The sequence below is a fragment of the Micromys minutus genome (genome assembly GCF_963924665.1).
Source record: "Micromys minutus genome assembly, chromosome: 10".
Taxonomy (NCBI): domain Eukaryota; kingdom Metazoa; phylum Chordata; class Mammalia; order Rodentia; family Muridae; genus Micromys; species Micromys minutus.
The window spans coordinates 7,354,602-7,367,946 of record NC_137979.1 but is presented as its reverse complement, the minus strand read 5'-3'; the positions used below and the strand labels follow the sequence as shown (position 1 = coordinate 7,367,946).

At 37.8% G+C, this 13,345-nt stretch overlaps 1 protein-coding gene across 2 annotated transcripts in view; it reads right to left on the bottom strand.

Annotated features, from left to right (window-relative positions):
- RAPGEF6 (Rap guanine nucleotide exchange factor 6) overlaps window positions 1–13,345 on the bottom strand; it is a 141,549-nt gene that overhangs the window by 22,116 nt on the left and 106,088 nt on the right. Inside the window, exons 18-22 of one of the 2 annotated variants that reach the window (XM_080924158.1) lie at window positions 11,873–12,113; window positions 10,002–10,385; window positions 6,902–7,113; window positions 2,788–2,911; window positions 233–256 (exon numbers count right to left, since the gene is read on the bottom strand). In XM_080924158.1, the coding sequence (XP_080780284.1) occupies window positions 233–256; window positions 2,788–2,911; window positions 6,902–7,113; window positions 10,002–10,385; window positions 11,873–12,113 (985 nt within the window). The remainder of the gene's footprint in view (window positions 1–232; window positions 257–2,787; window positions 2,912–6,901; window positions 7,114–10,001; window positions 10,386–11,872; window positions 12,114–13,345) is intronic. The other variant, XM_080924159.1, reaches the window with a different exon arrangement.

Here is a 13,345-nt window from a genome sequence, read left to right as displayed (position 1 = left end):
ATCTAAAAAGGATTACAGAATGCCAATAATGAAAAAACAAAACAAAACTGAGACCAATACAAGGCTAGTTCAATCACTACTTTCACCTTGTTAGCAAAAGGCATTTGTCAGAAGGTAGGCTGACGGAGTTAATAGAAGGCATGCTATCTGATTTGCGTGCATTAATAAAAAGGATGCAGCACATGTTAAGAGTTGCACAACCTTCATTCCAGTTGTTCATTTCCCCACTTACCCCAGACTCCGCCACCTCTTCTTCCTGTAAGCAAGAGCCACAAACATTGAAGCATGTATTTGAGTAGGAAAGCACAGAAAAAGACAACAGTTGAGAGTCAGAGAATTTATGCAGACAGAACAGAACAGAAAAATTTACCAGGAAAAAAATATATCTTAACAGTAAAAAATGGTTTTAATGAAGTGAAGGAATGGGAAGGACACATGAGTCCTGAAGGCCAAACCCCTCTATAGCATGTACTTAAAAACATGCTTTAGATCAGCTGCATTTTAAATACCTATCTAGCTATTAGTTGATGTTTTGTTTGTTTGTTTTCTAAGAAAGGGTTTCTTTAATACAACCCTGGATGTCCTAGAACTCATTCTGTAGTCCAGGCTGACTTCAAATGCATTAAGGGCCACCTGCCTCTGCCTCCTGAGTGCTGGAATCAAAGGTGTGAGCCACCACCGCTTGCCATTGTAAGCTGATGTTATTAAGCATCTTACGGGACACCATCTGTTCACTGCAAACTTTCTATTCTGTTTTGGGAAGTGTAAGGACTGGTCTTAAGAACAGAGTTTCTACACACTTGGATACACTCATTTAAATGCTGAAAAATTACAAAGAACATACAGATATATAAATCCACTATTAAGTGAAGACATTTCTCTAATGAGGTATTTTACAAGAAAAATTGACTAGCAAATACAACTTGGAAAATAAAAACATATCAAAGCAGGGTTGGTGTGCACTTATGCACTATGACTTGGGAGGGATTCCAAGCCAGTCTGGGAACAAAATGAGATCCTAATAACTTAGGTACTGATGGGCATAACTGAACTAGAATAAATGTATTTATCTCCCCATGCACTTCTTATTCAACTTGGGTTATTTCCGAGCAAACAGCCCTGCTTCTCTGTAATTCTGTGTTTGTGTGCATATGCAGGTATATGTGTGCATTTATGTGTGTTTAACGCAGAGGAAGCCTCTGGTGCTGTACCTAAGGTGTCATAAATCTGTTCTTGGTTTTTGGAGACAGGGTTCTTTTCACATGATGCTGGGGCTGACAAGGACTTAAGGTTTTGCTGCAAGCACTTTACTGAGTGAGCTCTCTCACAGCCTTCTTCTGTTAGCTTTAGCAGGGTAACTCATTTATCAGGGCTTCAGGCACGAGAATGAAAACATGCATGAGTAAATGGAGGTTCACATGAGACAAGAGACAGTGGCAAGTCCACTGTACTAGGACATTCAACAACAACAAAAACAGACAACGAGCCTCCTCCAGGTGCGCTCCGGTCCCTGGTTCTTACTGGTTTTTGTTTCTACATTTTGGAGAAGTGACAATCCATTACATTATCAAGAGAAAGAAGAGATGGGAATGGCATTCTTTCCCCACTCCTCTGAGAATCTCTCAACTCAAACACGAGATCATCTACTAAGAAAAGCAGCGACTGCTCCATAGTGATGTAAGTAAAGCGAAAGCAATGCCTCTTCCAGCTAAACTCAATTTAACACACATTTACTATCAAGTGTTTTTATTTTCTTATAATACATGTATTTTAAAATAATAGCAACTTAACTTTATGTACTAAAATTATTTTATTTATTAATGCCCTATTTGGAGAGAAAATCTAATAAAAAAAATTAAACTGTAATGTTTACTTACACGCTGAAGATTTAAAAAATTGCTAAGAACAGTTTAAGAACACACTTTCTATAAACTCTATACATAAATCTGTAGTAGCCTTTTTAGTACACAAAGTATCAAATCAAAAAAAGCATTCTTGTTTTGGGTGTGGTTATGTACCAGCAATTGGAAGTGGAGGCAAGATCACGAGTTCTAGACCAGCCTCAGTCGCAAAGTGAGTCCAAAAGAATTCTCAGATACAATTAAAGGATAAAGAAACTCAAATCAAGATGTAGTATGGCTAAATGCAGTTTCTGGGAAAGAGTTTGCATGCAAGCAAACAGTTACAGTATAACTGTAACATTTGGGATATGTGTTAGAAATCTAAAGTACTGGTTAGGATTTTAAAAGAGAAGCAGAATAATTCCTACTTAGGTTAGAAAACAGGTGAGACAATTTGCATTCAGATGACTTTAGGGAACTCAACATTCTACTTTTATTTGCTTGTTGGTACTTTATATAATAACCATACAGAACTACTTGTATAGTCAGAAAAGCAATTGGAAAAATTAGGGCTCAACTCTTAGCACATTATATAAAAACATGGCTCAGCAGTTAAAGGCACTGACCTCTGCAGAGGGACTGGAGTTCAATTCCCAGCACTTACATGGTAACTCACAGCCTCTTCTGGACTCAGCAAGCACTGCACTATGTGATACATAGACACACATGCAGGCAAACATATATAAATTAAAAATAAAATAAAACTGCTTGGGGCTCAATTTCTTCAGCTGTAAAGGGAGGTTGACTGTTGCTTACCTGAGGGTTACCGTAATGAAAGACTACTGCAGACTGATATGTACAGAACACTTGGCACAGTACCCAAAAAGGCCAGACATCATTACCTCACCACCCTTGATGCTACCGTAACATGATTTCCATGTCATACCTTTGTCGGAACATCATGGCAGGGTCCATGTTAGCAGAAGTCATTCGAATAATATGGCGGATTTCCTTGGCAATCATTCTTAGCTTCTCAAAGTTTATTAAGCCATCTACTTTGGAGTCATTTCCTATGAAATATATATTTTTTAACTTTCATAATTACAATTTTATCTCCAAGTTGCACAAGTCCAGTTATTACTCCTGAGTACAAATAAGCTTTCTTTATCAAAGTGTTTCCTCCACTCCCCTTTAAGACTTGATAAATTCATAGACAGCACCTCCCTGATTCCAGGGAATGAGTTTCTAAGAGCTGTGTTTCCTGTGGGAATAATGACTCTGAATACAGAAAGTGACTGTGGCTGTTAAAAGCGGTTCACTATCTCACAGGCATGTGCACAAGTTACCCAGCACACAATCTCCTTCTGTACGTGGTCTGCTCTAATGGAATGAAGCTACAGCACCTGAAAAATTGGGCTAGCCAGGTGACAAGCGTACTGTTGAGCCTACTTACTTACTAATAATTAAGTCGGCTTACAATATATTTATAATTCTTAAAAAACTTTCAAATAAATAAAACTAAGAAGTAGCAGATATACTCACAGGAGGAAATAGTAGGAGATTAAGTAAAACTGGTTTTCTTTCTCAAATGGCAAGAATTAGTGAAAACTAAGGTAGCTGTGTCATAGGGATACTTTCTAGCATCATATATTCACCTTTTCTCTCTCAATCTGAATTGATCACTGAGACTTTTAATCATTGGTATGAAAATTGTGTGCAAGTTTTTAATTTACAAATTTGAAGACTGTCAACTTTCCTTGAAGAGATTAGTTATGAGACCATATTGAGCCAATTTACTGGCTTACCTAGTCCAAGTCATCAGGCAAAAATGTCAGTGTTCATAAGTCAGTCTGCCTGACTATAGTAGCATTTAACTATACCTGTCTGTAACTGTTAGTGCAATGCATTTTTTCTAACACTGAAGTCCCTGAAGCCAAGTTTGAGAGCTCTATGGGTCTAGATCACATCCCTTTCATATAAGTGGCACTGTACACTGGTCACAGCAATGGTTTGCGGCCGCAATGCCAGTTAGAAGCAAAACAACATCAACAATGCTCAAATCAGATTAGTCTTGTAAAAGTATGTCAGAAGTCTGTGAGGACCTTTTCTTATGTAATGTGGTGATGATGATGAAATTCTGAGGTATGAAGACTAGGCAACTAGGAGACTCTCCCTGCTGATGACAATTAGTAAGGGCGGAAGGGACAAGGAAATGAGACAAGAACTGAGTAGAGCCCTTCTTGTGTTTTGAGGTTAGAAGAATAAAACTGACTTAAAACAAATTAAATTTCAATGTTTTGTTTTGGGACTCTGACTTTATTCTGGGGATAAGGATAAACCAAATGCAGATAGGAATAAAGCCTAAAAACCTGGAAATGAATTAAAAACATTTAGGATTTTTTGTTGGGGCTGGTGAGATGGCTCAGGGGCAAAGAGCTCTGACTACTCTTCCAGAGGTCCTGAGTTCAATTCTCAGCAACCACATGGTGGCTCACAACCATCGGTAATGGAATCCAATGCCCTCTTCTGGTGTGTCTGAAGGCAGCTACAGTGTACCCATTACTCATAAATAAAATAAAATAAAATAAAATAATGGGATTAATAATGGTCTTAACTGAGCAAGGTTTAATCCTTTTTGGAAGAGTAGAATATTAATCATAAATTTCCTATTTTTTTTTGGGTAACTTTTACATTATTCTCTAAACAAACAAACCCCAAATGTGCATCAAGGAAAAAAGTGAACGTGAATATGACAGATGTGAAAGAGGATCCAGAAAGAGAACCAGAAAACACCCAGACCACAGAGTAACTTTAGAGAAACTTTGAAATGCCCACGCTAAACATGTCCAAAGATATAAAACCAATACTACTACTTTAACAGAGAATATGAAACGAAAGAAACAGTAAAACTGAAAAACAATGACGTAGAAAAGGAATTCAGCCACAGGTTTAACTGACTGGATACAGCTGAAGAGGAGTGTCAACAAGAATGACAATACTCAGAGCACACAGCAAGACAAGATAATCTGCAGGAAGATGTGAGGCTAAAGAGGCACAGTAGCCAAGTCAGACTAAAGTAAAACCAGAGTCCCAAAACTCATGCCAGGAATGGCAAATGTAAATCAGAACTACAACGAAATAAAATTGCAAACCTCATACTTTATAAAATGTAGCAAAACAGAAAAACATAAGAAGGCAAAGGTCACAACTGAGCTATCAGCAGAGGCAGTGAGAAGAACAGTAAGACTATAGTTGATGTCTCTGCAGTGACAGTGGGAGCCAGAAAATAATGGAAGCTACTTCAAAATGCTGAAGGAAAGTAGCTGCCAATCCAAAGCACATTTCTGAAACTGAAGCCTTGACCTTTCAGATAAACAAAAATCGAGATCTCTATCATTTAAGGTAAGAATGGTGTCTGATGTGTCAAACAAAACCAAACTCCTAAACAACTAAACAACAAACCCCTCAGAACCACAAAGCACACTAGCCTCATGGACACAGGTACGTAGAATGAAAGAAGCAGTAGCAAGGACACACAGACTCGTGAGATTAAACACTGATTTTAGTAACCGACAGTAAAACAATGTAGGGTTAACAGCACAACGGGTAAATAAGACTGGAGTTGAGTAAATGAAGCTTCAATAGTCCAAGTTCTTCACATGGCCTGAAATAACACAATACTAATGAATACGGGCAAACACACTGACACTTATCATCTGGTGTCACAGTAAAAGAACAGAAAAACTGTACATGGTTACTAAGGGAACAGAGAAGGAAGAATACTGTTATCACAGAAAAGTTAATGCAAATAGACTGTAAATAAACTATAATGGTAAAAGATTTAAAAAAAGCTTTTAAGCAAAGAATTTCTACTCATCAAAAAATAACCTTAAAACAGTCAAAGGACAACTTATTTTATACACAGAATGCAGAAGAGAATGTTTGTAGAAATTGTAAACAAAAAAGAAAACCTATTACAAAATGAACAAGGAATCCAAACTGGCAACTGTCAAGAGCGTTACTGCACAGAGGAGGCTCAGCCTCATTCCTGTCATAGAAGTGCAAATTATACGCACATCAAGATACAAGCACACACTTACTGTAATGTGTAAAAACAGAGCCTGAATTTAACAGATAATAGTAAGGATGAGCAGTGGGAGAAGATCTCCAGTGCTAGAAACCAACATTACCACTACACCATTTTTTTAAGGGTTGAACCAGAGTCTACTCATACTATATTGAATGGTCCATTAAGATTACATCTGCCTAAAGAGTTTGATGAGAGAGTGGACAGCATCTTCACAGCAGGACAACAGCGGGGACTCCTTAAAACCCACGAACCAGAATGAATCAGTGTACAGCACTAAGACATGGAACACTAAGCTAAGCAGTATTAGACAACAGTGAAGAGTCTCCCTAGTCCTATGCTGGCCAAAATAAGCCAAACAGCAAATCGAACAAACATTCTGTGAATCTATTTGTCTAAAGTTCAAAAACAATTGAGACTCAACTGTGACACTAGAAGTAAGGACAGGAGTCACCTTTTGGGGAAAGGAAGAGGGAGAGAGGGTTGAAGTGAGCAGGAGCGAGCTTCTAGTATATTGGCAATGCTTAATTTTTGCTCGTAAAACTGATGATGTTGTCAGATTTTATCAGTTGTTCATTTGTTTTAGGTAGTTTTACTTATGTGAGGAAAAACATTACTAAGTTTAAAGCAAATACAAGTCTGGGTGTGTTTGGTACATGCCCAAGTGCCAGGGGGGTGGAGAAAGGAAGATCAGGCACTTGGGCTTCCAGAGAACCTGATTCAAACAAACATACCACACGCAGGATAGTAACTGTCAGCAAAGTTTCATCTTAGTGTCAAGTTTATATTTGAACTTTTACTGTGAACATTTCAATTTGTTACTGTCAACGACACGATTTAGATGTCATAAATTCACTGCACTTAACTGTATGAAGAAGATTTAGTGACATGAAATAATTATCTTGAAATGGATAATAAACTAAAATGCTGCAGCTAAAGCTAAACATGCTAGTTTTCAAATGATGTCAAATACCTTCATGGAGGAATGTCATATCTTTCTTGACAACAGGGAAGAGTGGAATAATTGGAGGCTGCATGCTTTGACTACTAAGAATATTTCTGTATTTTGCCATGTTTCTAGATGGATCAAAAAGGTCTTGTAGATCTTGAAGATGTTTCTCATATTTGCTTGGTAACTTTTCCCAAGTGCCTCTGAGTCGTGCTACAGGTGCCAGGTTCAAGCCACTGTCAACATGAGAATAAAAGCATTAAGAATGGATTTAAAGGAAAGGATAGGTTCAGATCAATACAGTACATAACCATGATCTATTAGGGGAAAATAAGTAGGACCCACTTCATTATCTTGAAACAAAAAAGAACTATTAAAAAAATAAAACAGAAGGGACTCTTTTAATCTTGTCCAGAGGACCTCTGGCAGTATAGCAGTTGCTTTGTACTCTGCATGTAAGAGACAAATCACATGAGCGTTAATAGGAACGAAAGCATCAGTGTTGCTCTTCATCAACTAACTTACACAGCACTGACCTAAAAGTGTCATGACCGATGGAGGGAGATTCTTGATCCAAGTTTCTGTATCTTAAGGCTCCAATCTTGTCCCCTAGGTCTCCCTGCTGCAGAGGACTTTAACCAGTTCAGACAGTCCCTAAGGTGAACATGTATTTTATGTCCGTAAGGCAGCAGCCTCTCCTTTTACTTTATGCTGCATGCCAAAGGTCAGCTGTCAATAAGTGTGTACCCAACACTCTGAACAGTCTTATACTTTAGTCCCCTGCTTCCCAGGCTCTGTTTTTATCTACAACACTACATGTAAAATGTTCTCCAACTTCCAAGTTTAAGGTAGGAATTAAATGTTTGTTCCCCTTGGTTCTAAGAAATCACTTCTCAACTAATGTAAGAAGGGTAAGATAGAACTGTAACTTCAGCCAAGTCCCAAACTAGAATGATTGACAAAAATTAGTCAAGGTTAAACAGCAGTAAGTAAATGTACCAAAAAATGACACATGCAGCTAAACAAATGAACAACAGGGCTCCAAAGTTACAAGGCAAAGAACAATTCCTGACTTGGAATAAGAGCAAAAATGTCTGTGCGTTGACACCAGGAAGGGTTGATCTCTTCAACTTCAATGTCAAGGGCATGACGTTAAATCAGTCCTGTAAAGATGGACTCTAAAAGGAAGCTAGTCAGGAGGAAGCAGGGAGACACGAAGCTGTACACAGCCCTGTGGCTGCCCATCTCCAGTCACTTAAAAAAGCCAAAGGCAAAGTAATTTACAAGTCCAATCCTGTAAATAGCTAGTATAAGAAAGTTCTCACTCAGAAAGAGTGCAGCAACTACATGTCACAAAATAATAGTTAAAGAACGCTTGCCTTAGGAGGATAAAGCAGAACGCTTCCAAATTTTATGAACCCAGCATAGAACTGACATTAAAATTCACAAACCGTAAGACCACCAAAGAACAATGTGATAAAACTTACCATGATTACAGACACACATAGATATACACACATACATACAACTTCCATCAGATTGTAGGGCAATTATTACTGTGCAGCTATTAAAATAATTTACTATATTACTCATGATCACTTTTGATACTAAAATTAATCATATAGGCTGGGGTTACAGCTGAGCAGCCAAATGCTAGTCTAGCATATGCAAGATTCTGGGTTCAGGTTTCAACTATGTGAAAAAAAATTCAAATAAACCTTAAATTCAATTTTCATTCTTAATTTTTATGAAGTAAGCAAAATAGAATTGATAGCCCATTTTTCAATCTAAAGACTGCATTATGTTTAATGATGTAATACCAAAAACATTTATTATGAACCACAATTATGCATAGGCTCATACCTGTAATTATTTAATGTGTAAACATGAGGAAAAACAAATGATCAAGACAATATAATATAAGGATGTCATTCAGAAATAAGATACTCAAAGAAGTGTTCAAGGGATGGCGAGATGGCTCAGTGGTTAAGAGCACTGACTGCTCTTCCAGAGGTCCTGAGTTCAATTCCCAGCAACCACATGGTGGCTCACAACCATCTGTAAAGAAGGGCATCAGATCCCTCTTTTGTTGTGTCTGAAGACAACAATAGTGTATTTATATATAATAAATAAATCTTTAAAAAAAGTACTCAAGACTTACATGAACAAAACTATGAATGTCACAGAGGGAAAATATAAAGTGTAGCAGTGTTTGGGGGTAAAAAGAGTCATTGTGTTCTGTGTAATTTTAATTAAAATACTCCCAAGACTTTTTTAGCAGACCTAAATGAACCGACTCTGAGGTCAGATCAAACATGCCAGCAAAAGGCAGAGAAAGGATTAGGAAAGGAACAAAGAGCTTGTCTAGTTCTGAGGGAACTTTAAAGCTGCAGTAACTATAGTTACATCACTAGGATAGAATGCAGAAACAGACAAAGGTATGTCTGGAGTTTTAGCAGCATGTTTTATTTTTTAAAGATTTCTTTTATATGCATGAGTGTTTGTTTGTCTACATATATGTCTGTGGACCACATGCATGCCTGGTGCCTGCAGAGGCCAGAAGAAGGCATTAGATCTCCTAGAACTGAAGTTACAGATAGTTGTGAGCTGCCATGTAGATATATAATGCTTGTTCAAAAGTTAACATTAGTTTTCCTAGCTGGGTGTGTTGGTGCATATCCTTAATCTAGCACCGGCAGAGGCAGAGGCAGAGGCAGAGGCAGAGGCAGAGGCAGGGAGGCAGGGAGGCAGGGAGGCAGGGGCAATCTCCGTGAGTTTGAGGCCTGGTCTACCTGGTGAGTTCCAGTCCAGCCAGAGATATGTAAGAGGCCCTTTCCTCTTAGCCTTCTGTTCCTGACACCTCTGCTTCTTTTATCAGACACTGATCCCTAGAAACATTGTCAGGATCCATCACTGAGAGAGGAAGTAGCTCCCACTCTTAACCAAGAAGCTATCTGCAATTAATACCCACTGACAGAAAAAAATTAGTTTTCTCTAATGGAGACTCACTGGGTATATTAACCATACGCCAGGATAGGCTCCATGCCCTACCTTTCTGTTGGACAAGACAAACAAAACTCAATGGTCTCTTTACAGAAAAAAGTCATTATTTATACAAACTTACCTTATTATTGCAAACATGGAATTGAAATTCTTGCATTCTCGGCAATGGAGGGCAATTTTAACAAAATGTTTAATAATCTTCATTCTTTTCAGCTGATTTGACTCACTTAAGATCTCTGAGGCAACCCAGAATGTTTCTTGGTTTACAATATCCTCAAATTGTTTCAAGTGAGTATTTCCTGTTTTGGAATCTAATTTAAAAAGATCATCAATGTATTCAGTAGGCTCAATATTACGAAACAAATCAAAGTCTCGCATTGACAGCTGGGTGGCAACCTCGATGGTGCTGAGCTGCAGCATGGACAGCTGGCTCTCCTTAAGTAGTTCCTGGGCATCTTCATCAGAACACAGTGTTTCTGTTTCCATGTTATTTTTTAGGTAATACCTAAATGGGAAGAAAATTAGAGTAAGTGTGATCATAAATAAATTTTATTTAGTAAGAATACTTTCTTATTTTTTGCTTCCCAAAACACAATTTTATAATTATTAGCTTTTTTCCAAAAGCATTAGAATCTTCACTTATAGATGAAATGGGAAAATAGTTTAAAGGACATCTTGAGAAGTTCTACTTCTGCTATCTAACATCTATTAGACAAAAAAAAAAACAAAAAAACTGATGAATATTATCTTGAAGTCAGTCATTTTAAGAAACTACTCCTTTGTGTGAACCATTATGTGTTGTCTCTACAGAGCAATGGTGGATTCTTCTCTGAAATTGTTCATGTCTGGTCCTTAGGGGCAGTGATGGGAAACTAACACAGAAAACTGGTACTGGACAAGCAGGATCACTGCTGTAGCTAACCTTACCAATTAGTCACTAAGCTTTTGGGACGGATTGGAAGGAGGAAAATGCAAGACCTTGGAAATGTGCAATTCCGAAGTCCTAGAATATCCAAAGTACAGCTCAATGGCCTACTTTATTTGTGACTCTGAGGAGCAGAATGTCTATAAATGTGGATGGTTAAGGCTATGTTTGAGAATACTTTGCTTCCTTGTAAGCAGTTCTCAAGCTGTGGGTAACAACCCTTTTAGGGGTTGAATGAACCTCACAGAGGCCATATATCAGATATTTACACTACAATTCGTAACAGCAGTAAAATCAGAATTGTGAAGTAGCAATAAAAATAATTTTATGTTAGGGGTCAGCACCACATGAGGAACTGTTACAGCATTAGCAAAGCTGAGAATCACTACTTTGAATGGTACTAATCTTTAAAGAAAAAAAAAAAAGATGTATTTATTTATGTATATGAGCACTTTATTTGCATCCATGCTGTTAAGACAGACAGCACCAGAAGAGGGCATCAGATTCCACCATAGATGGCAGTGGGCAAATGGATTAGAGGTCACCAGTGTTCTATTCTGCCAAAGAACTTGTTTACCGTTTTGTTCATGTCCTAAGACTGCTGGAGACCAAGTTTAAAAATAGTTTAGGCAGTGGGAATTTCAAGCCTGATAGGGTGTCCAGGCTGGGAACCAACGCTAGTAATAACTAGCTGCTTCATTTACTTTATGGTGAAAATTGGGAACTAGAATAAGAATATAAACATTAACAGTTTCATCAGCCAATCTGAAGCTGGAACTAAGGAGGGCTTTAAAAAAGATCAGTACCACTAGACTGGAGAGATGGATCAGTGGTTAAGTGTACTGTCTGTTCTTCCAGAGGTCCTGAGTTCAATTCTAAGCAACCACATGGTGGCTTTCTGTCAACCTTCTAAGTTTCTATTTACATGCTCATGGAGACAAAAACTTGAGAAATCTTTCATTCTTAGAACTAAGTAGCAAAGAAGCAAGATGTTTCTTTCTAAAACACCCATTTTAACAGGCGATCTACAAACAGCACTTTGCATATTCAGGAATGTGCTCATTCACCTTCCATTGAGTTGAATTCTATCAGCTAACTTGGAGAACTGGTCCGGAAGTCTTCTCTGCTTTATAACACCCTCAGGAGTAACAGAAACTTCACAGAGAGAGTATGTGTCAGATGTACCAGTCAAACCAAATTCCTGAACTGCTTGGCAGACCACTTCTTTAGCTGTGGTATCTTTACTGATGATAATGTAGCAACTTTGTTGATCTGCTTTGAAAACTCTTATAACTTGATCAGGAATATCTATATAAACACAAAGTTGAGCTTTAGTATTTCAAAGAGTAACATTTAAACACCCCCAAAAAGCAACTTGTAGTACAAGGATCCCTCTACACATTGAAATACAGATTTCTATTTCACACAGGTTATGACAGAAATATATCCATTTTCTTCAGATGAAAAATACTAATAGACGTTCACAAAGATAAAAATTGTAATAATACAATTTAAAGACATTATTCATTTAATATATTATAAACATTTTGATGTTATTCCTCAGTAAAGCTATTTATATCCTTTAAAAAAAATGTGTATGGGTGTTCTGTCTGCATGTATGTTTATGTTCCACATGAATGCAGGAGCCAGACGAGGATACTGAACCCACTGGGCCTAGAGTTAGAGATGACTGTGAGCTATCATGTAGGATCTGGGATTGAAGCAGGGACAGTAGTACATATGTATTGAGTGTCGCTATGTGCACACAGTGCAGGTGCTATTAGAGCTAACACATACGGGGTTACCATTTTCTATCATGACAAAGGATATGATACAAACTCCCCCACCATAGATAAAACTTTATGTTTTCAAGCTCTTCATTGACAACCCTTAAAAAGCCTTTGAAAGGTATATTTTCCTGATCTTTAAAATTGTTTCCAATTTTTCTCTTGAGGGTATGTTTTACCATCCTAGAATGTGAGAGAGTAAATTTAATCATGTCTGCATTAAAATTGTTTATTACTTTATATTTTTGTCTTGCTGCCTATTTTGAAAGGCTATCTTTTTCTTGTCTTTGGTACTTTGGTTTTTGAGACAGGGTCTCTCTCTCTCTGTGTAGTACTTACTGGTAGTTCTGAATCTTACAAAGTAGACCAGGCTGGCCTTAGACTCACAGAGATCCTCCAGCCTCTGCCTCCTAAGTGTCAGGTTTAAAGGAATGCACTACCATCTCTGGCTTCTAATACTGTTTTGGCATTACCTGTGTTTCTTCCTACCGAGACACTAAGACACCAACGTTATTCTAGTGGCAATCATTTTCCTAGCTTTTATTGTTTTTTTGAAGGGGACATTATTTGTGTTTTTGTGTATGTGTGGGTTTGTATAAGTGTGCATGTAGAGGCCAGAGGTTTAACATTAGTTATCTTCAGTGGTTCTCCACCTATCTTTTGAGATGTGGTCTTTCCCTGAACCTGGAGCTCCTTGATTCCACTAAATTGAGTAGCCAGTGAGAACTGAAACTCTCCACATCTCCAGTCTTG